Genomic DNA, 21,130 nt, shown 5'->3' on the forward strand with positions numbered 1-21,130 from the left:
AATGAAAAAAATCCTGAAAAATTCCAGCTTCAGATCCAGTCTTAGCTGAGCTTCTAAACACCTTCCAGTTCCTTTACCTGTCTGATAGTTTTCTTGTGTTCATGCTGTGGGATGACTTGGCTTTGCATGGTGGCTGTGTCAGAGTATTAGAAACTTCATCAAAATTTATTTTCATGAGATTTCTAGCTGTGAGTGGCAAACCCAAGATCAAAGAAACATCTCAGTTGTCGTCTATACATCTCAGTCGTAACCAGATACTTAATTACTTCTACACACTCCACAAAGCTGATCCCCAGACACATGAAGTCAACGCAAAACGTACTGCCTGCTTGGTACGCCTTTTCTGTTTTTAATCTCAAGGGCTGCTAACTCAATTTCCTACTGTAAACACAAATCTTTAACATCACTGCAGCTGCCAGTCAAGTACTCTCACTTCCCTATGGTAGTGCAGAAAGATGGTTTACAGGAACACATACTGAGCCCCTCCTATTTCAGACACCTCTGTCAATTACTACTGTCATAAAAAGGCATCTGAATTAGTTCTTTGTAGGTTATTCCAGCTTGAAAATAGAGATCCCTGCTGAATCGGATCTGTTTCTCTGCTTGCCTATCACAAGTTTCTCCAGATCCCTTGGACTAGTCTTGCTAATGCAGCGTTCTGTGCTGTCTTTGACTGATCACCTAATTCCAGCTTGTATTAGATGACATTCTGAAGATCAGATTCAGTTAGCTCCAAGGCCAGGAAGTATTTACATGCATTAATTTCTGAGGCTCATGAACAGGTTTCCCTTTGTTTTATATACAGACCCACAGAAATGAAAGATGTGTTTTGTTTGTTGTCGTACATATTCATTCTCTCAAACATTTTTTTGTCTTCAAAGGGTAAAATAACTGTGAAGAGGAAGAGGTAGAGAAAACTAATCAAATGAGAGTGCTAATGCAGTATACGTATTGGCACTGAAAAAGCAATATGTTGCCATCTGACATATTTCTGGAAATAAGCATTGGACTAACATACACTAACAGCCAGAATAATAGCTTATTCCATGTCATAGACCAAATACCTACCATGCCTTTGGCCCACACATAAAATTTGGTAACAACTTTAAAAGTTTACATTAGCTATTCACCAGGCACTCCAGCCAGTCTGACCCCACTTACTGAAAAGCTTGGCATTGAATAACAGTTTCTCTTCTCTCCTTGTCCTTACAGATTATTAAACCAAACCTTCTTTCATACCTGCACTATAGATGCAGAGGGCCCTTCACCCCCTTCCCTTTTTTTTTTTTTTTTTTTGGAAAACTGCAGCTTTTGTACCTGAGAGGATTCGCACTGAGTTGTTCAAAGTGACAGGCCATCCATTCTTAAGCCATGTTATTGATGGCAAGGGGATTCCTGAAGCTTCACAAACTAGAGAGATGGGATTCTTCTCCACAATGCTGATGTTTTCAGGCATCTGCAGGTCACCAGCAATACTTGGGGGAACTACAGAACAAGAGCAAAGCAAAGCCATACTTCAGAACAAATAAAAATTAAAACATTATTCTGTCATCCAAATAATAATTCACTGAAGCAAAGATAAGCTTGGCAAGTGAAGAGCTACAAAACTGAGACATTTAATACTATATATTAATGACAATTTCTTATATTAAAATTAAATTCTATCAGTTCTATTACCTTTATTTTATGGCTTAAGATCCCTAGCAAATAACAGTTTATAGTAGTTCTGTCCATTCTACCCTAATTATCGTTTCTAGTATCTAATGAAACACTAGGGAAAATTCTAACACTGAGAGAATTACATGCTTTTTCTAATGGAAAGAACAACTCCCTTTTAAAATAACTACCACAAATTTATTTTTAGCTTTTCTTTGCTAGGAATAAGAATATTTCCACTTACTTTGGAAGCAGTTCTGCAGTTCTACAGTTCATACTTTAGAACATAAAGCCTGGGGTCAAGAACTGACCAACATCCTCCAGCACTCTGAGTAGCTTGAGGAGGTTTAAAGTTTCTTTTTACTACCCAGAAGTTTCATAATACAGTACGGCAAACATTCCAAATAAAAAAATACATAAATAAAACTGGTAAATAATTTAGGCTTCTCATTTTCAATAATGAGAATTCCTCTGTTTACTTTAACAGTAAAACATGAATATTCAGTGTTCAATGAAGCGTAAAAAACTATATGTAAAAGAATTACAGTGGCTGGAAGATAACGTGATGTCCTGATCAATTCCATCAAGTCAAATTATGGAGATGAATTATAGTTGGAAGCACCATCTTTAAATTCTTCTGATTGTGCAAAATGAGAGAACCTGATAATCAGGTACTTGATAATGAGATAGTGACTATGCTCAGGTAACTGTCCTCTGGCAGTGGCCACTAGCAGCGTGTTCTCAGTTAAACCTTGATTTCTATCTGCCACAATAGAATATTTCCTACCATGACACTCATCCCGATATTGTATAAAATTATACCTTAGTTTTCTCCTCTCGGGAGATGGAGCAACTGGGGGTAGATTGATATTAACAGGGACAGAGGTAAGACTTTAAAATATTCAGGAGTTATAAAACTGGATTTGCATTTTTGTAACACTGCAATTGAAACTGCATCACTGATCTGCAACTGAAACTGCATCACATGTAAAGCCTGCAATAGATACAGGTGGTGCATTTAGCCACACAACTATTATAAAGGTTGAATTTGTTTCTGTTATGCCTGCCCCATTTTGCACATACTCACCATGAACATTTAAATCATATTTTCTGTCAGACAGCCCTGCCACATTGGCAGCAACACAGACATAGCGGCCGGTGTCTGACACCTGGGCACTTTTCAGTTGAAGAAAGTGACCATCATGAAGTATCGCTATGTCCTTTCCATTGACCAGCAGACGGCCATCCTTCATCCACGTTATTGCTGGCTCTGGAATGCCCTGTACCTTGCACTCCAAGGAAATTTCATTTCCTTGCGTGACGACAACTTCTGATGGGTGGCTACCACTGTCTAATATAGTTGGTCGAACTATGAAAGAAAAAGAAACACAGCTTAGAAGTCAACTGGAAGCTACATTTCAGGATCTTCACCTGTTTCTGAACAGAACAACAATCAAGTATGCCAGATCAGCATTTTCATAAAGACCAGTTATTGTAGGTTACTGCTGGCAAATCAGTTAGGGGCACTCTGCAATTCATAGCGTTTTCCACAGGGCTGAGAAAAGACAAATAACCTCCCCTCCCCCACCCCATAAAGTAATTTTTTTTTTTTTATGTAACTTACAGGCAATTTTTAAAATGCAAACAGGGGGAAAAAAATTTAAAAAGACTGCCCCAAATGCTTAGAATAGATGCTGTCAATCCCTACAGATTTTTGAAGATTTTCTCTTTCATGGGACTGTTTAAAAATATCTCCTTTTATTCCTGACTGAAATACAAAATTTGCAGTAAAACTGGAAAATCTAAGTTCAATTAGTTTTCATCACTACTACAGCCTGGTGATAAGAAATATTACACTAACTAACCCCTGAAGGGGTTACATCCTCATAATCGTCTGTAGTCAAATGCACTTTCAACAGGTATATGCAATGTCTTGGTCAAGCTCCTAGTCCAAAGTGTCAAAATTTTAATTACTTGACGTTCTCCTCGGAGTAGCCTGAAATTGGCCTATAGCTAGACATTACCCTCTGAAAATCCTGCAGCTTAACATCACTGTACTGATAACACTTTCATAACATAACTCTATTTCAGAACTGGTAACCTATGAACAGAATTTTTCACGGTAACTTACTGTATACTTGCAAACTGTGTTCTTTCTTGGCACTTCCAGCTACATTTGAAGCAATACAAGTGTAAGACGCAGCATCAGACTGTTCAGCAACTGAAATCTGTAGCTGTCTGCCTCCAGATAATATCCGCACCCTTCCCGAAAGGTCAGCCACCAGTGGAGAGCCTGCAAGAGACATTCTTTCAGATAAAAACACAGAAAATGGCAATGAGCTTGCTCATGTGGTGTAAAGTCCACTGGCTCATTTAAAAATTACTGAGCTGCACAATCGTCCATTTTAGAACTGCTCTGTCAGAGTCTTCCCAGACATCAGAAACTTCACGCAAGCAGATTCTGAGGACTTCCCATATTAATTGCTGACTTCAGGACATACAGCAGCCTGAGCTAAAGCACAATAACTCTCACCACACTCACATCCATCCAGAAAGCTTTGGACACTTCCACTGAGCAGCAAATTCAACACTTTCAGCAAAATATGACTCGTTGTCCAGTATATAATCATCTCACCCAGCACAGCCAGTGCTTAGAAACATATAATTTATTCTGCACAGCCAGCCCATCTGTGTATTGTTTCTCACACAGCACATGTGCATACACTTCTGCCCAGGAAATCCTCAGCAGAGGCATGACAGCAAAATAATACTACATTCTCTGAGCAGAATTTTCAGTCTTGGAGACCTCAGATTAGGCAATTATCTTCATCTTTACAAACCACAGGGAGACTTCATGACAGAAAGAATATACCTGCCACTGATAATTCTTACAAGCTGAATTTTTCATTCCCACTTGTGCATTTAAAATCCTCTCTATGAACAAGTGCACCAAATGTCAAACGTGATGAAAAATCTTGCTCTCGAGTAAGATTCTAAACTGTACTACTTTCTAACTGCCTTTCTAGACTTTCCAACAGGTTCAAGTTTTCTTTCTGCCATTTAAGTGTATACACCTTAGCCTTGCTGTACGTTATTAGAACACATCATACAATGCCTTTTTGGCTTCCAAGTGACAGGGTTTAAAAAGAACTTGATAAACTTCATTTTCTGTGAAAATTTTATGCATTAGAAAATGTGTTTTGTAATTAAAATCTGCTCTTTCCACAAGCCAACATTAATTAAGATAGGCACATACCACCCTGAATTATACCATCAAAGAAAAACTGGCAGGTCAGAATTATCACATTTGCTTTATAAAACAGACAACGGATGGTTACTCACCATTCTTTTTCCAGGTAAGACTGGGTGGTGGGATGCCACTAGACTCACATATCAGGCTTATCAAGCTCCCTTCAATTACTGTCAGTTGAGAGATGTCATCTGAGCCATAAATACTTGGTGACACTGAAAAGAAATGCCAAATAATTGCAGCATTTGAAATAAAACATTATCAGCCAACAGTAAGACCCAAATGACCCTCACACACATTTGTCCCATTATGCTCTGAAGAAATTACAAGGATTGTATTCTCTTGCTGGCAATGCCAACCAGACCCTGGGTAGGGAATAACATACTTGCAAATGACTGCATCTATCCTTCCAGCCTCTGAGGTCTGGTGCATGCATAGGCTCTATTTCTTGCTGACTTTTGAATGGATTCACAGAACAAAGCCATTTCTGTGAATTATGTAAACTGACTCCAACTCTAAGAGCCTGCCTCATTCATGGCCTTAGCTCATAAACCTACAGATATCATCATTAGTTGGAAAGTGACTTTTAAAATTCAGCCCAAGTTCTTCCTGCGAGTTTTTCCTGCAGCAACACACTGGTTGCCACATCCAATGCTAAGGACCCCATCCCTTTGATTGCCCTGCTGTAGCAGAGTGCCAGCTTTGCTCTACAGCTCTGTTACTGTAAATCAATTGCAGACAAAAGGGGCCACTGTTTTCACTCTGATTCTCAAAGTCTTAAAGAACTTCGGTTCAATCACTAGGGAAGGGATAATTGCCTTCTTGAAATGAGGGAACCATTTTCATTAGATAAAAATAGTGTAGGTAACACTTCACAAGAAAGCAAAAAAAGTAAAGGAGAACATAGGTTGAAACTGGTGAATAAAATCTCACTGGTGAATAACTTATCCAGCACATTTCTAATGCACGTGACAGTAAACAGCTTTTCCTTCTGACACTTCAAACCCTTTATTTAGCAGCAACCAGATGTATGGGTTTCAGAACGACTGACTGCAAAGGGCTTTATTGTACTGTACTGGCTTCAACCTTTTATTTGTCCTGCTTCTAGTAAAAAAGTTTGTGCCATTCTCTATGGAGGTACATCTTACATTTAACACATGGGCTAGTTCCTGGAACCAGAGTTAGCTCTCAGGATCTCAGCAATCCTCAGAAGGATACATTCCCTGGATATAAAACTTAAAAATATGGCCAGCAGAACTTCTGGTCCCTGGGTGTAAACAAAGACTATAATTCTAAACAGTTATCCACAGCTGACTTTCACAGGCAACTTTTGGTTTCTATTAAGCTTATTCCATCAAAGCTGCTAACTAGCAAAGAATTATCCCTCCTTTCAAAATCCTACTGAAGTGGTCTCACTGCACAAAAGAAAAAATCCATATCCCTCCAGCAGCAAAGGTCCTTTGCAACACTGCAGATCTTACCAATCCGGGGGAGGGAGAGATGAGAGATGAAGATGACATGCGCAGTAAATGGGTATATGCATCAGCATGGGAAAATTGTATGGTCTTGCATGGTACTACAATATCCACCTCTAATTTAAACACCAGGAATGTTTCTTTTTAATAAATAATGACAGAATTATGTTCTAAAAATTGCAGTTTTATCATTATGAACCCTGTTAGATAATTGTAGTCTTGAGATTTCAGAGCAAGAAATTAATTTGTAATAGTAAAAAAAGGCACATTTCAATTTGCATATGGGGAGAAAATGATGGTGCAGAAAAAAACACTCAAAATCAATTATTAAAATAAATGTCCTAAGCCACATTCATCATCTAGCCATACAAAAATTTTACTAAAGCTATTTTTATGATTCAGCACTGATAACTTTGCAGAGCAAATAAAGCTAGATAGTTTTTATTTATCTGAATTGCCACACTTCAGCATCTAAAAAAGTGGAAAGTCGGTAGGTTACTTTAAATGGCATTAGAGTGCACAAATGAGAGCTATGGATACAAAACCAGTTAGTTATAATTCTAAACTACCATCAGGCATGCAAACCCAGCCTGACAAAGGCCTACAAAGTAGCTAGTATTAATTTAGAACCAAACCAAAGCAATTTAGAAAATGTGTGCGCTTTCTTGGGACTGTTAAACTACAGCAAATACAATAACATCTCCTTGCATGAACCTCAGCAATTAAGTGTTTATGAACTACAGAGGATTTTAGTGTCTCACATCATAATTTCACTCTGAGCTCCGTTCCCATTCCTGGAATAAGCTTAATAAATCTTACCCCAAATATTGACATTATAGTTCTTTTCAGTTTTCCCAGCAACATTTGTCGCTTCACAAGTGTAACGGCCAGTGTCCTGTACTTGAGCTCCTTCAATCTAGGAAGAAAGCGAAAACCTGGATTTCTTCTTCTTACATTGCTATACATGAAATTCCTGGAAGAGGTTGTTCAGGTTTCAATTTTTTTTACATCTGTCTCTCTAAATATTAATAATACAGTATTACTCCTACAAAATCTGTACACAAACATCTAGATGTCTAATACAGTATTACTCCTACAAAATCTGTACACAAACATCTAGATGTCTATGACCTCCCTCACTCCTCACCCACTAGTCTCTATTGCACCAGAGGGCCTAATGCTATCCAAACTCTAATGGGTATCTAGTGCTTTCATGGTGGGTATACTCCCCAGAAAGCAATTGCCACCAGAGTTTGACCACCCAGTTTACCTTCAGTACACTTCCATCTTCAGAGATGCTAAGACCTGGCTTCTTCAGCAAGGGTCGCCCATCTTTGAGCCACATCAGCACGGGTGGGGGAATAGCATTGCTCTGGCAGAGCAGCTCCACTGCTTGGCTGATGAGCACAGAGACGTTTTGTTCCTCTCCCATGATGTTTGGTGGAACTACAGCAATAAATCAAAACAAAGGACCTTTGAGCATTATGGACTTCCCAGAGTAAACATACTGTGGAGTTAACAGTCTTCATTTAACAAAAATAAAATGGCACTTGCTACCTTTCTGACACACAACTTAAGTCTCCTTTATATCACAAAAAACACCATAATCATTTTTGTTACTTACAGAATATCCTCTACACAAGATACATGCTAGTGAGATATCAGCTACAGAGAAACCATGTAGATAAGCCAAGACTAGCAAAAAAATACTTGAAATATAGCTAGAAAGGAAAATCACCAGTATATAAAGAATGGGGAAGTACATTCCTGCTAAAAAGAAAAAGAGCTGATGAGTGAGAAGGCCCACAAGATAATAATCAGACCCAGAAGCTGAAAATGTCTTAAACTGTTCCAGACAGTGCCAAGATGGATACTTGGCTTTAAGAAGAACTCTGAGTTTAAAAAGAATTTCGTCCAGAGATGGCGAAATACAGAAGACAGAATAACTTATATGGTTGCAGCCAAGCGAATGGGGTAATGACTTAATCAAGTCATAATCTACAATTACCACACAAAACAGATAGACAATAAAGTATCTGCTAGCTGATTATTGCAATTGTTGGTACTGAGCACTATATTTAGATTTGTACTACAGTTTCAGTGATAACCTCATTATTACACTATTATTTCCAAATTACAGCTGAAAAAATCAGCTTTTGGAATGAAAGATTTCTGTGTATAAGAAAAAAAAAATGCTTCTGGACATTTAAATTGAAGCCCATTAGCTGTTCTTGAACAGTGTCAAGATTCAAGAAAACGCATTTTTTCCCCCATTTTTAAAATTATTTGTGTTTCCACAGTCAGAAAAACAAAGCAACTGAGAAGGCAACTGAGAACTAAACCTTGGAACACAGCAAGTGAGCAATTTTCCATGGGGAAAGTGTTCATGGCTGGAGTCGAAAAGAACATGGAGAAAATATTAGACTGACAAGATGAGCTTAAATGAAAAGATTAAAGACCAAAAACTATTTGCTATTTATATCTTTGTATCAGTATTCATGGCTGAACCAAATGTCCTTTCTTAATGGCATGCTGTATCATCAGTCAGAGGAAATCTTCTAAGACTCCCCAGGCAGCTTTGAGTCCTTGACAGAATACTGCCACATTAAAATCTTTAAAGTATTTCAGTATCAGACACACGCTGACTTGGAAAATAGCAAGAGTGGTGTAGGCCATCATGGCCTGCGTTGCTGCTGCTTACCACCAGCTCTCTACTGGAGGTTCCCTTTCCCAGATCAGAGCCAGCGAGATAGAATTTGGGAGTGCTTGTCATGCACACCACAGCAAGACAGGTGCCTTCATTTGCATCACTAACACAGGTAACTACAGCAAACTGCAGAGAGCAGAACTTCTTTTACTGGGCTGCTGAAGCACAATCCAGAAGAGAATTCCTGTTTGTGCCCTTAATGGCATATATGTTCTTAAATCCTTAAAACAACCCATACGGATTTCCTTTCCTTTCTTGTCATTTAAAAACATGAAGCATGTTCATTGTAAACTCTTGACATTAATGCAACATTAGATCTGCAATTAAAATATGTACAAAATCAAAACTCTCCTAGCAAGAATTACTTTGTCTGATTACACATGTCCAATGGGATTTTTATGCTTGTTGTGTACCAAGACTGTTCAGTTTGCCCAAAAAAAGTTGACCAGGGCCAAATATAAGAACCTTTTTATTGTCACATTTCCTTTGCTTTTTAGTTTTGCAATCCATTACTCCAGAAATTGCATGTCTGATTGCACAAAATATTGGGGTAAGAAGAAGGGAAACACTGGGACTGTCTGCGAGAAATACTCTGGGCTTCACTCTGAACAAAAAGATACTGAATTAATTAGCACACATGAGATTATAAAATGTCCTAAAGTGGTACTCGGTAAACCAGCAACACAGTTCTCAAGATGTCCTGAGAAATAATATTAACAATAAAGCTTTGTTTTTCTTGCACAGGAAGTACTAAGCAGAGCAGCTGATTTCACAGTTTGGAAATAATTTAGGGAAAAGCCTGGTCTCTGTGGATAAAAAATATAGTAACTGAAAAAAAATCTGTTTATCTTACTTTCTTTGTAGAATTCACAAAGGCCCGGATTCTTTACGAGTATTGTGGAACTGCAAATTGGAAGCTCATCCATTACTGCAGAAGGCAAATTTATTTCCAAATGCTTTTCCATCAATCACTTTTCCTCTTAGCTAAATGAATTGAAATGTGCTCAAGAGGAAACTGAGTTTATGAAACAGAGAGAGACAGACACTAAAGGATTTGTTTCTGAAAGAACAGAGTTTAAAATTAATCTAATTATGCTCATGGTAACTATATGTTACCCAGATCGTTCCAACTCCTAGACTGGCTCAGCACACCGCACATTTCTAACCATCTCGGCTCCAACCGCACTCCAAATTATTTTCCTCCTGTGACTTCTTAATTAGATTACCCTTATGAGGCAAGTCCGAAGAGTAATACTACTTTTTGGTGACAGCCTCATGCAAGATGGCCCTGCAGCTGAGCTCAACCCTGGCCAGCTTCTAATACAGTAGTAATTTTAAACATACACAACTTCTAACTAACTCTTTTAATTTCATCTGGCTGAAATGGACAGAGGTTCCAGAAAATAAAAGAGAAATAATAAATAAATCCATGCCACTTGTGTGGTTACGTATACATACACACCTGTCCTCAAACTCCAAAAGGGACTTTGATATTCCTTGCTCTAGACATAAAATGTTCCAGCCCATGTTAACCTTGAGCTTGCTTGCCATGCCAGAGTCCTGACTTTCTTAACTGCCCCTTGCAGATGCAAAAATAGCCATGACTCAAGTCACAAGTATCCTAACCACAGTGCATTTACAAGGAAGTAAATTCTGAAAGCCAAACTCAAACCCAAATAACCTTGTCAGCTGTCCCTATTCACCTTAGAAAACATCCAAACTTCTAACTTCTCTTGCAAGATTTTCCAGACTTCTGCTTACGGTTGCCATAAAGCTAGAGATTGGCAGATCCAAAACAGTTCTCTCTCCACTGACCTACTGAAAGCAGAAGCAAAACCACAAAGGTTCTTCAATTCCAAAACCCTCTCTCCACATCTGGTACCATAAGATTTCTAAAACAAATGGCAGATCATTGTTCATCCTCATTTCACTGGTGTACAAAACCACTGAGCTGTCCAAGGAAACTTAAAACTTGCTACAGTCAAACTCCCTGGTATTCCTCCTGGCAGTATGTCATGCTCTTTGATATTGGTATGTCACCAATGATCACTGAGAAAGCAATATGAAAAGGCATCTTATACAAGTCACAAGAAATCAGGATGAAGCTCATACAAGTTACAAGAAATCAGAAGGAAGGATGAATTCGCATGAGTTCAGTCAAAAAGACTCCAGAATTAACTTACTGACATAATTTGGAAAACTGACAAAATACAAAAGCTACAGATACATTCCCTGCTGCTTGAAAGAGACAAAGTTGATTGGTTGGGCTCAATACAGTGTCATTGTTAGCACTAAAAAAGTCACCACCATTTAGGCAGGCATAGTGTGGACTTGAAAATAGAACAGAAACTGGAGAGCCATATGGCAAACTCATATTGACTCATTCTGGTTCAATAAAGACAACTGAGCTCTGGCCCCAATAATATCTTTTGCCCATGGGGTCTACATGTTTTTTACACAAAGAAAAATACATGTTTTCTCCTATTATCTATAAATGAGCCTTTTTGTATTAAACTTATAAATTCACTGTTGCAGCTACATTTCTTCAAGGATACACAGAAGAACATACATACATACTTTAATACGTGTGTACGTATGTGTATATATATTTTTACTTAAATACACACACCCTCCCCCCTCATCACTTTACCTTTCATTATGGGTTGGAACAATTTTTCTTCAATGTTGCTAAAGGCTTGAGCCACAGTGTGTTTAATTAAAGCTCCATGAACAGTTTTCATGACAAAAAAAACAGAGGGATTTGTCAGAAAATCTCACCATAAACTCTGAGATCAATATCTCTCTGGCTCTCGCCCGCAGCATTCACTGCAACACAAATGTATTTTCCTGTGTCACTGATCTGAGCACTAGCCAATGCCAAGACTCGGCCCCCAGACAGAACCTGGAATACAAGCACGACACATTGAGAATCCACGCCTCAATGTGAAACACAAACAGAGAGAACTATTAGGTTTCATTTCAAAACAAAATACTTGTTTTGCCACTGCTTCCCACCATCTCTCTGTTCCCTATACTCTTCCCTACGCTGTTGTTCTCTTTTGATTGAGACCTGCAAAAGCAGAAGTCTAACTTCATGCAAGTCCGTAGGTAATTCCGGGCATTCGCGCATCTTTGCAGGATCTGGACATTCCTCCCTCTCACCAGTTTCAAACATTCTGTCACACCTTTTGTCTGTGCCCCGAGTTGTCCACATAGCATACAAATTTCGTCTCTTTCCTTTCAGATCATAAAATTAGCTTTCATAAAGCAACCATGCCCTCTCCTTTTAACTCTGAAATATCTCCTTACATCAGGGGTCTTTTTTTTTTTTAATGAATTACTATTTTATGTAATGAGATATTACACTATTTTTAGGCTCTACAGATCTCTTCAGTGTCGGCATAGGGTCCAATTTCCTCTTCTTGCCAGTAAGTGAAAAATTTGCCGATGCAAACTCTTACTCAGTATAAATCAGTTGAAAGGACCACCTTATTTCAATATATCCGTATCTTTTACTTCACACAGTTAACTACTGGAGCTAAACTTGCACCAATAACCTAGAGCAAAAGGCCCTATACTCTCACTCCAAAATCCCTAGCTTATACAGTTCCATTAAACTGTACCGGTTTTAGTCTCCTACCACAACAGGAAACAACACAAATAGCAGGATTTGAACCCAGTACCTGGAGTCCATTGCTAAAGCTGGAAACAGGGCTACCATCTTTTAGCCACGTCAGAATAGGCGCAGGGATACCTCTTGCTTCACACTCCAGTCGCACTAGATTATTAACCACGACTGTCACCATGTCACTGCTGCCAGATATTGATGGTGGGACTGAAAAAAAAGAAAACAAAGCTGAAACAGCTACGTAAGAGTATTAATCATAATGAAATTAAATGGGCTGCTTACTTTTGGACGTTATTTCTCTTTCTGCAAGGCACTACATTGTTGGAATGATTTCTCATGTTACTCCTACTGAGCTCTTGTCATTTGTTTGCTCTGTGCCAAATCCTGCTCTTTACTTACATAAGCAGTCAGATAACTTCAATGAAACTACTGTGAGCAAGGTAAGCTGGACTGGGCCCACAGCCCAGAGGACAGCTGCAAAACCTGGGAACCATAACATAAAACCAGAAAATATTCCCTCAAACTTTTATAATATTCCATTTAGACTTTGTGATAGGCATTAAGAGTGGTGGAGATTAAAGAAAGAAGTTTATCATATAAACTGCATAAAGCAAATACATACACAGAGTAATAAATTGGCCTTGCAGAGCATAGGTGAACGTTTACCTGATTAGACTGTGTAACATCTGCCTGTCTGACGATAAAAAAAATCTTAATGGAACATCTCAAAACACTTACTATAGGTATACAGCCTAGCAAATTTTGCAGAGGTATGTTAAAAAAGGAGAAAAGTAGTATTAAAAAACAGAGATGTTTCATTTATCAGGAGAATCAAAACAATTTTATTTGCTCCTACCACTAATAACTTAGTAATAAAGCTTTACAGTCAGTATCATTACAAAACTTAATACTTGAAGCCACTCCTAGAAAGAGATGAGAATGGTGTGATCTATTCATACATAACCTGTGTGAGGAAAAAAAAAAAATATATAAAATTCTGTACTGAAAATAAGATTCATTAATAAATTCAGCAACCTCTAACAGCCTGTAACTCAGGCTACCTACTCTTAAAAGTCCAGTAATAGCAGAAATGGCAGGAAAAAAACCAAGTGTGATTTTATAATCTTTTTTCCCCACACACGTGCACGCAGTTCCCCTATTTCACTATAATAGCATCCATTGTTCTCAAATGCCTGAAGAAGTTATAGTGGTGAGAAAGAAGTGGAAAAAATTAATACAATGAGATCATAGGAATATACTAAACTGGAATTCAACCTGCTTCCTTCAGTAGGCCTGCCTAGTTTCATTTAATGTTAAGCCTGCAGTACGAAGCATTGTTTTTAATGCAAAAATGATCTGATAATTTCTACCATAGCTACTGCATCCACAACACTATTAACCACAGAAGTTGTTGAACACAACCCGTAATCAACCAACATAGGTGCTCATTCACAATGCCAACTGCCATACAGAAATCTAGAGCAGGCTTTCAGTAAATGCAGCATAACTTTCTGTACTTGGCACTTCACAGTCTGTCCTCCACTAAGTAGTCATTCTTGCTTCCACTATTAAGGGGGAAAGAAAGTCAAGTTTTCTTTCTCAAACTCATAAACTCTAAGTAAACTGGATGATAAACTTGTTCATGGTAAATTCAAAAAGCGCTCCATTTGTAAGCCTGGCACGACACAAGCTGAATTAGGTAGGTTCATGGATAGGTGTTTCAGCTTCCTTTGATGCAATTAGTTCTGGCTGCAACTCTATATATTCTGTTCTGGAAGGGGAAACAATTTTATGTGTCTAAGTCAGAAAGTATTAGATCCCTAGAAAACTCCAGACATATCTGCTGAAATTCCACCACCCATAAAAAGACACGCATATACTTAGGAGTTATTTTTCATTTTTTGGTTTAACCAGAATAATGACCCTGGCTCTAAGTATTTCCTGGGAATTAATCACTGGGTGGGGTTAATTGCCTTTGACCATGTCTTGAGCCATCAGTTTTTCCCATGATGGTCATTAATTCCATGCAAATGTACTGCCCAACTCATTATTTGTTAATTAACATTAATAGGAATTACGTACTCTGTATGCATCTCAGCTGGGGACACTGTGCCAAATTTGGGCCACAGTTTTGCATGGAAGACTCCCACAGAAAACCAGCTACATGCATATGCATGTATCAAAGATAAGAATTTGGATTACAGCCCCATCCAAAAGCCACTGAAATCAGTGGAAAAGCTCCAATTTGGCTTTTGATCAGGTGTCTCATGTCTGCAAACACCCACACTTCCACTTCATCTTATTAGACCCAGTACATTTTTCTTTAAAACTCTTGGATTGTGAAAGAGCATTTGATCCGTGTCCTTTCTTTATCTACCGTAAGCTTTAAAGTCATCTACAGCAAGACCCAGCAATTTGCAAGGCCTTCCAAACTGCTGAAGTGATAATATAAATACCTTTTCCACAAATCTTTTGCTTCTCCTCTGCTCATTCTTCCTAGAAATTACTTCCCCTACCACATTTTCCTAATTCAAAACTATCCTAATGTCACTGAAAACCAGAAGAGTGAATTTTCTTCCCTCTGACCTGTGCCGTATCTCTTCCAGTATGATGGTGTGATGAGTGATGGTAAGTCTGCTAAGCAGACGTGAAACTTGAAAAGAGCAAAGGTGGTGCATGCAGGTGTTTTTTGTAAGTTTTATAATACTTACCATGGACCTGAAGACTGTAAAACAACTCAGCTGTGCCCGCTGTGTTGACAGCTACACACTTATAAACACCGGTGTCAGAGATCTGAGCACCCTCAATCTGCAGAACCTGCCCTCTGTTCAGAAAAGTGGCACTTGCAGCACTGGTAAGCGGACGATTGTCTTTGTACCATGTGATAGCTGCATAATGAAAGGAAAGATGGAAAAGTTGCCAAAAATACCTCCATTACAAACAAAGGGATCAAATACTCTTCAAACTTTCCATCTAAGTTTTCAGATACATAACACCAACATTTACAAACCGTTATCAATATTAATCATAATTAATAACAATAAAAAGTAACTAGAAAATAAGGAAATCTGTAACATTTGTGCAAAATACTGACTATGCCTAGAGAATTCAATAGCAAACTTGACGCTATCATCCATGCACACCATGTATTTATGAAAAAAATGTTCTAAAGTTAAAAAGTTATCACACAAAGCAAACTGATAGAGGATTTACTCATGTCATACCAAGGCCAACAGCAGCTGTTTAAAAATATGCAATAATATGATATATATAATTTTTTCACCTTTTACCCTGAAGTATTGCTACATTAAACTGAACCACCTGGGAAAGTTTATGGAATCAAAATGCAAGCAACCAAATCAAAGTTCAACTGGCAGGCTGAAAAACTGAAAATAAAGCCCAGAAAGCTGGTATTACTCCAAAAGAAAATTTTATGGGAATTTGATAATCAACAAAATCTGAGGACTTTTGCATCTCAGCCAAAAGATGGCACCCTCCATCAGGAGAATGTGTAACTAATGTTTTACTGGCATCACTTCACTATTCGGTTAGATGAAACTGCTACTTACTGAACCATTTTCCGTAGCACACAAGTTTTCTGTGAAAGACACACATTCAAGAAGTAATGTGGCCTGACTGATGAACAAGACTGCAGGCAAGCTTCTTTTTCAGTGTGATGTTGTGCTATCACTTTTCTTAGCTAATATCATATATTTGGCATTAGTATGTAGCATCACATCATACATAGAAGAGGTGAACAAACTGGGGTTATTGTATAAATTATATGGACTCCATCATTTTAATTGTTTGTCCTAAAGTAACTGGCAATTTGATGAGCAAAAAGAGTGCAAAATGGATATAAAATCCTTATGTTTTCATAACATTTTACATATACCCCCAATAATTCCAAATTTTGTTTTATACAGGTATAAATGATTCTAGAAAATGAACTTTGCTGAGAATTAATTCTTTAAAAAGTGGAGAAGGTGAACCTGGATGCTCACCTGAAATTTAGTAACACCTTTCTTCTGAAAATGGGACTATCATCAGCACAAGAATAAATTGCTATACTAGGTATAAGATATTAGTTATACACTATTCCCCAAGTTTTGCTGCACAATAATTAATACATAAAATTATTCTCATATTAACATGGTATTTTTATATCCCATCAGAAGGTGGGAACAAAAAACACACATTGGAAAAAAGAAGGAAATAAATTTTTATCTACATACCTCAACAACAAGAACAAAAAAAGATTAACTGTAAAAAAAGACCTAATCCAAAAATCCTAGCACTGAAAGAATCCCAGAAATGAAGTAACTAAAACCCAGTTTGCTTTATATTTTTTTCACTTCAGAAACAATTCAAAAGATCTATCAGTCTAAACAGGAGCCAAACTCCTTCAGCTCTCACTTGGGTAAATGTCTATGATTTCTATGGGAAACTTGCCTCAAAAAAAAGGAAAAAAAATTATAATTCCACAAAATGTGAGTAAAATAAAACACAAACAGATATACACAGCCTAGTTTTCAAAGCTTAGAATATAAGGAGAACCCACAAATTCGTTAGCATAATTTATCGTCGGGACAAGCCACAGAAAGCACTGTACACACAGAGAAATCTACTCATTCTCACAAGCAAAGGGCCCAGACCAAACAGCGAGCCTCCTATTAATTTCAATAGACTTTAGACAATGTCCTAGACATGGCCACATTTGACAGGCACACTCAATACAATATTGTTTTGTCTGCCCTACACTATAAGATATTGACCTGACAGGGGAACAGAGTGGATGTGTTTAAGGCTGATTTAGCAAAAGTCTAACAGTATTCTTGTCTATGGACAGGGCATCGCTGTACGCGCAAGGGAGTACATTATCCTTGTGTTTTTCATTCATTTAATTAAAAATGGTGGGGATTACTGAATTCCTCAATACTTACTCCACGTCAGTTGATATATTGACATTCCCCATTATACATAGCGTTTAATAGTTTCTAGCTAGTTTAAAAAACACAGAATTAACTTCACATTCAGAATATCCTTTATTTTCAAAAGGCACATAAAAGTGAAAACCTTTTATCAGATCTGCTTCATGTTCTCAAAGGTGCACATGCATACCTGGTAGAGGGTTCCCAGACACTCTGCATTCAAGATGGATTGGATTATTCACCACCACTGTTTCATTTAACATTTTCCCTGCATCTTCCAGACTGGGTGGTTCTGGGAAAAGACAAAGGCATCAGGTTTTCATTAATTCAGCCACCCAGCTAGCAGAACATCCAATCACAAAGTAATCTGCCCTCTGAGAAACTTTGGGCAATAAATTGCACAAGCTTCAACTAACTGCTGGATGATCGAGGAATTTCTCAAGGAAGTTTATCTTTGAAACAAGAATACACTTTAATTATATAACCTCATTAGTGTTAGTAGGAATAAAACATTATTTTTATTACTTTTTATTTTTTCAGGGAAAATGGCACTTAAAATGGACTTACAGGAAATGGGTGCACAACACAGAACAGTAATTCTTCTCACGTGGCAAGTTCATTCATCTCACTTTAACTGGTAACGTTAAACTGAATGTTGTACACGGCTTTAACAAAGCAAGACTTTTTACCTTACTAAAGTCTATAAATTTGCAAAATGACAGAAACAACAGATAATGACACTTTGAACGTGAAGACTGAGAACAAAAGAGGTATTTGTGAGCATGGGACTGACACTAAAATTAACTATGATGCAATTATCACAGTGTAAGATGAGTGTGGATTCTCTTTCTAGGTCTCAACCATGGAGACACTGCAATCTCTCTTCATTTCAGTTTAACATTTTCCAGTTACTGGAAATTTGGTTTGACAATGAAAGTCAATATAATCATACTCATCATAAGCATTTTGCCACAGTCCATTCCTGCACCTCCTGTACCCTTTGAGGATTGGGTCACAACAAGAATGCACAATACTTCATGACCGCTTCTGGGGCAAATACACATAAATCATGGTGAGAGCATTTATTAAATTCACATGCAAACAACAGCTTCAAGTTTTCCTGATTCCTTTTATACTGTTTTGAGCTGAAAACTAAAATTCCTTTTAAACAGCCTGAAAAATCCCCTCATAAGAGAACGTTTCTTTCTCAGAAAAGTCATTCCTGTAAAATTTCCCCATTGCAAGGTCACAGAACAAGGTCACTTTCCCGGAAGACTTGGATCAAATTAATAATGCCAACAGTGGTACATCATATCTTGATTCAGAAACATAGAGTACCCTTCTGAGCAGTGGGTTAGTGGCAATGCGTTTGGCTTCTTGGGATACCTCTGAACAGAAGAGTTAACTGGAAAGGCATTCAATTCTGTGGCCCTCAGTACCACATGAGAAAGGTTAAATCACAAGACAGACAGCTTTTGCCCTGACTTCTTACTAATGGAGTGAGACAAAGAAAGAAAACTGAAAGATAGATGTGCAAAGACAATAAAAATGCCAGAGAGCTTAAAAGAGAAGGGAATACAGGTATAAAAAAGCTGCTTTAAAACAGTCACGTTTAGCTTCTAACTAGAGGCAGAAACATTACCATGCACATGAAGCTGAACGTGCTGTTGGGCTTCTCCTGCAGCATTTGTTGCCACACAAGTGTATCGGCCAGCATCTTCAAGCAGGGCCTTGACAACTTGCAGAATACGGCCTGAAGACTCCAGCTGTACCAAAACAGAGAGCAGGGAACCACTTTACACAACAATCCCAGGCAGAGCCACTAAGCATAATGGCAAAGCAGACATTTACGCTGAATACAGCCAGTCTCATCTTTCTTCTAACCTGGGGCTAATATTCATGCAAGAGGTGTCTTGGTAGTTCAGAGACTTCAGTGTTCCTGGAACATCAGGATTATTAGCTGTACAGCTGTGAGGAGACCTAGATTGCAGAGGGGCAGGCAAGCAAGGTGAAGAGGAGGCTGCAGGCAGAGAGAGCTGCTGCTGGCAAGATGTCAAAAACTGCTCCAGCCTAAAGTAAATAAAAGCCATTACAAGTCCGTGACCCCCTGGAGCATGCAAGCACTGGGAAAGGCTATTCATTGAAAGTCAGAATCTCACAATGAGAAGGGAACATATAGGTAGGTGCTGCAATGGCAGTGCTTACAGAAAAACTCATCTAAATCCCGCCTCACAGTGATAAGTGGGTAGAGCCACCTCATAACTGGCAGAAAACCATACCTTGAAGGTTAAAGTACAACTGAAAGAAGCCGGATCCTGAATTTACAGTCATGGACTCTTCTGGTATGGAAGTGTCTAATGGGATTCAGTCTACTAAATACTGCTATTCAATCTGAGATACCATCCTATTCAGCTAAAAAGCCCATCACTCTCCAGGATGGATCTTTAGCATCCTTATATCACAGCATGAGGGAAGCAAAAGGAAAAGAAGCACTAACATGTATAACTTATTGTAACTATCTTTTATCATTTGGATCCCATAAGAGAGTAGTGCTTACTCTTATATTTCCTCTGGCTGTGTTTACTGGTTGACCATCTTTTAACCAAGTTATGGAAGGGCTGGGAATGCCATTGGCTATGCACTGCAGCATCACAGGCTTGTATATCACAACAGCTCTCTCGGAAGTCCCAGCTGATTTGATGGCTGGAGGAACTGCAAGAAGCACCAGAAACAAAAATGAAGTATCATTTGAACACATACACTTAAATATATAGAAGCAATATCCCACAGGTAAGAGCAGCTCTACTTCTATGTCATCTACTCTCACCTCCAATTTTTCAACCCGCTAATACAAATAAACATTTACAAAAAATTTGAGCACCTTCTTGCCAGCAATTTAAAATAAAGGCAGTCTGCTGCTTTCCCTTGAGTAACCTACCATGCACAGTAACATCAAATTCCCTTTCATGTTCTCCTGCCTTATTTGCAGCCATACATTTATAGCGGCCAGTATCTGACACTTGAGCTCGAGAGATGAGAAGTTTTTGTCCATTTAATAAGATCTTATGTCCAGCTCCCTCTTCAACTGGTTGACCATCTTTCAACCACCTACCAAAAAGAAAGTACAATCTCAGATCTCTATGAAAGCAAGATCAACAACACTCCTAAAATATGCACAATTCTACTAAACAGAATGTCTTGGTAACTCTATTTGCATTTCTAGGAAGGTTTGAAGATGCCAGGTACTATTCTGCTTTTCTGAGTGCCACGGACTGAAATGGTTTATCAGGAGAAGGGAGTATAGGGGAACAGGCACTAAAGAAGTCAGAAAGGTGACAGCTGGGAAGCAGTAGTGAAAGCAGATGCCACCAACAGAGGCAGACAGAAATCTCCAAAGCAAAACCGGTCACTGGTGGCAGATGAAAAGCGTACAGTTGCATCAGCAAGGGAATGAGAGTTTTCTCAGCTTTTGTTATCTATCCT

General features: G+C 38.3%; 1 protein-coding gene across 1 annotated transcript in view; it reads right to left on the reverse strand.

Moving 5' to 3' along the window:
• Window positions 1–21,130, reverse strand: part of HMCN1 (hemicentin 1) — a 203,021-nt gene that overhangs the window by 69,135 nt on the left and 112,756 nt on the right. The window contains exons 34-46 of the mRNA XM_075509138.1: window positions 20,586–20,755; window positions 20,205–20,359; window positions 19,290–19,413; window positions 17,838–17,939; window positions 15,428–15,604; window positions 12,772–12,923; window positions 11,867–11,990; window positions 7,652–7,827; window positions 7,201–7,297; window positions 4,999–5,121; window positions 3,788–3,949; window positions 2,744–3,025; window positions 1,318–1,485 (exon numbers count right to left, since the gene is read on the reverse strand). Coding sequence (XP_075365253.1) covers window positions 1,318–1,485; window positions 2,744–3,025; window positions 3,788–3,949; window positions 4,999–5,121; window positions 7,201–7,297; window positions 7,652–7,827; window positions 11,867–11,990; window positions 12,772–12,923; window positions 15,428–15,604; window positions 17,838–17,939; window positions 19,290–19,413; window positions 20,205–20,359; window positions 20,586–20,755 — 2,012 coding nt within the window. The remainder of the gene's footprint in view (window positions 1–1,317; window positions 1,486–2,743; window positions 3,026–3,787; window positions 3,950–4,998; window positions 5,122–7,200; window positions 7,298–7,651; window positions 7,828–11,866; window positions 11,991–12,771; window positions 12,924–15,427; window positions 15,605–17,837; window positions 17,940–19,289; window positions 19,414–20,204; window positions 20,360–20,585; window positions 20,756–21,130) is intronic.

This window comes from Mycteria americana, chromosome 7 (genome assembly GCF_035582795.1).
Source record: "Mycteria americana isolate JAX WOST 10 ecotype Jacksonville Zoo and Gardens chromosome 7, USCA_MyAme_1.0, whole genome shotgun sequence".
Taxonomy (NCBI): Eukaryota; Metazoa; Chordata; class Aves; order Ciconiiformes; family Ciconiidae; genus Mycteria; species Mycteria americana.